Raw genomic sequence first — 1,673 nt, 5'->3', positions numbered from 1 at the left:
CCCGGCCCTGGCTCCTTCTCCTCCTAGGCCATGAGGGCGCTGCTCAAGTCTGGGGACACGGAGAAAATTGTGTTCTTCGCGGGTGTCTCGAGGCAAAAGGAAAACTACATCATGGCGGCCAACTACCTCCAGTCCCTGGACTGGCGGAAGGAGCCGGAGACCATGAAGACCATCATCAGCTTCTACACCAAGGGCCGGGCCTTGGACCTGCTGGCGAGTTTTTATGATGCCTGTGCCCAGGTACAGCCCCTGCTCGCCGTCTGGGGGCCCCCGGAGGGTCCTTGGCCCGTGGGTCCTGATCGTCTTGTCTGCGCAGGTGGAGATCAATGAATACCAGAACTACGACAAGGCCCACGGGGCCCTCACTGAGGCCTACAAGTGCTTGTCCAAGGCCAAGACCAAGAGCCCCCTGGACCAGGAGACCAAGCTGGCGCAGCTTCAGAGCAAGATGACGCTGGTGAAGCGGTTCATTCAGGCCCGCAGGTGCGTTCCTGAGGAGGCTGGGAGGCGGGCACTGCACCTCGGGCCCCAGGGAAGCCCTGAGAAGCACCCCCGCCCAGGCTCCCCCTCACTGCCAGGGACCAGACCCAGGTTCAATTTCCAGGGAACATTCTTCATAGGAACTTCCTGGACACCTAGACAGGAACAGGTCTGAGCTCTTGGGGGACCCCTTCGAGCCTGGGCACGTCCTTGGGAAGATTGTTCAGGAAACAACCAGAGACCGATCCGTGCGCAGGGGCGGGCAGGGCATTCTATGGGAGGGGCCGTTGTACCCCGGGTGGCAGGGACTGTGGTGATCAAACCTATGCTCCCCCCACGGAGGCGGCTGGAGCCTGTGGGAAGGAGGCTCGCGCGGCACATTTTCTCTGTAATTAGGAGAGACCACAAATCTGGGTTTGTACATGACACCAGTTTTTATTGGCAACTCATCCAGCTTCTCCAGGAGCCCACTGTGTAAGCAGCAGCTCAGCTTCTGTCTAAACCAATGAAAGCATTTTCCTCATCTGAGAGCAGGCCTTTGAAAGAGCTCCACACATATTTTGAACACTGCTGTGCAAAGTGGGGCTCTCGTAGGGGCACTGCTCATTCGGGTGCGTAAGTTCTGGAATATCTGCTGAGTCTGAGATACAGGAGGAAGAAGGGAGGAGATTGGGCAGCAAGGACTGTGCAGCCACAGGACAGGACATTGTGGATGGAGTGGGGGGACTCTTGAGGGCCAGAGGGCAGCCTGCCTGGGGTGGCCAAGTCGGGTTTTGACAGGAACGGGCCAGCTGGTCCTACTGAAGTGGGAGCTGAGCCCCTAGAGCAGGGGTGGGGAACATTTTCTCTGCCAAGGGCCATTGGGATGTTTATAACATCATTCGCCGGCCATACAAAATTATCAGCTTAAAAAATCAGCCTGCTCTATGTGGTCAAACAATTAATTAACTCACCCCTAATGCCTTGGCAGGGCCAGACCCAATGATTTCGTGGGCCTTATGCGGCCTGAGGGCTGGATGTTCCCCGCCCCTGCCCTAGAGGCTCTAGCCAACCGCCCTGAGCCAAGTCCTGCTCCGGAAGCTCATGAGGCCCTCCTGGCTCTGTTCTCACTCTCATACCACTTGCTGCTCTTCCACAAACCACAAACGTGTCACTGCGCAGGCCTTTGTTCATGCCAACCCCCTGCCCAACCT

The 1,673-nt window shown here is 57.7% G+C and overlaps 1 protein-coding gene across 2 annotated transcripts in view; it reads left to right on the top strand.

The window, feature by feature from the left end:
- The window catches only part of IFT140 (intraflagellar transport 140), a 95,537-nt gene that overhangs the window by 87,215 nt on the left and 6,649 nt on the right, over positions 1-1,673 (top strand). For both annotated transcript variants that reach the window (XM_005866554.2, XM_005866553.2), the window contains exons 27-28: positions 28-240; positions 317-483. In XM_005866554.2, coding sequence (XP_005866616.1) covers positions 28-240; positions 317-483 — 380 coding nt within the window. The remainder of the gene's footprint in view (positions 1-27; positions 241-316; positions 484-1,673) is intronic.

This window comes from Myotis brandtii, unplaced genomic scaffold (genome assembly GCF_000412655.1).
Source record: "Myotis brandtii unplaced genomic scaffold, ASM41265v1 scaffold233, whole genome shotgun sequence".
In the NCBI taxonomy this organism is placed as follows: domain Eukaryota; kingdom Metazoa; phylum Chordata; class Mammalia; order Chiroptera; family Vespertilionidae; genus Myotis; species Myotis brandtii.
Note: the sequence above shows the minus strand (reverse complement) of the source record. Positions and strands in the feature narration are given on the sequence as shown.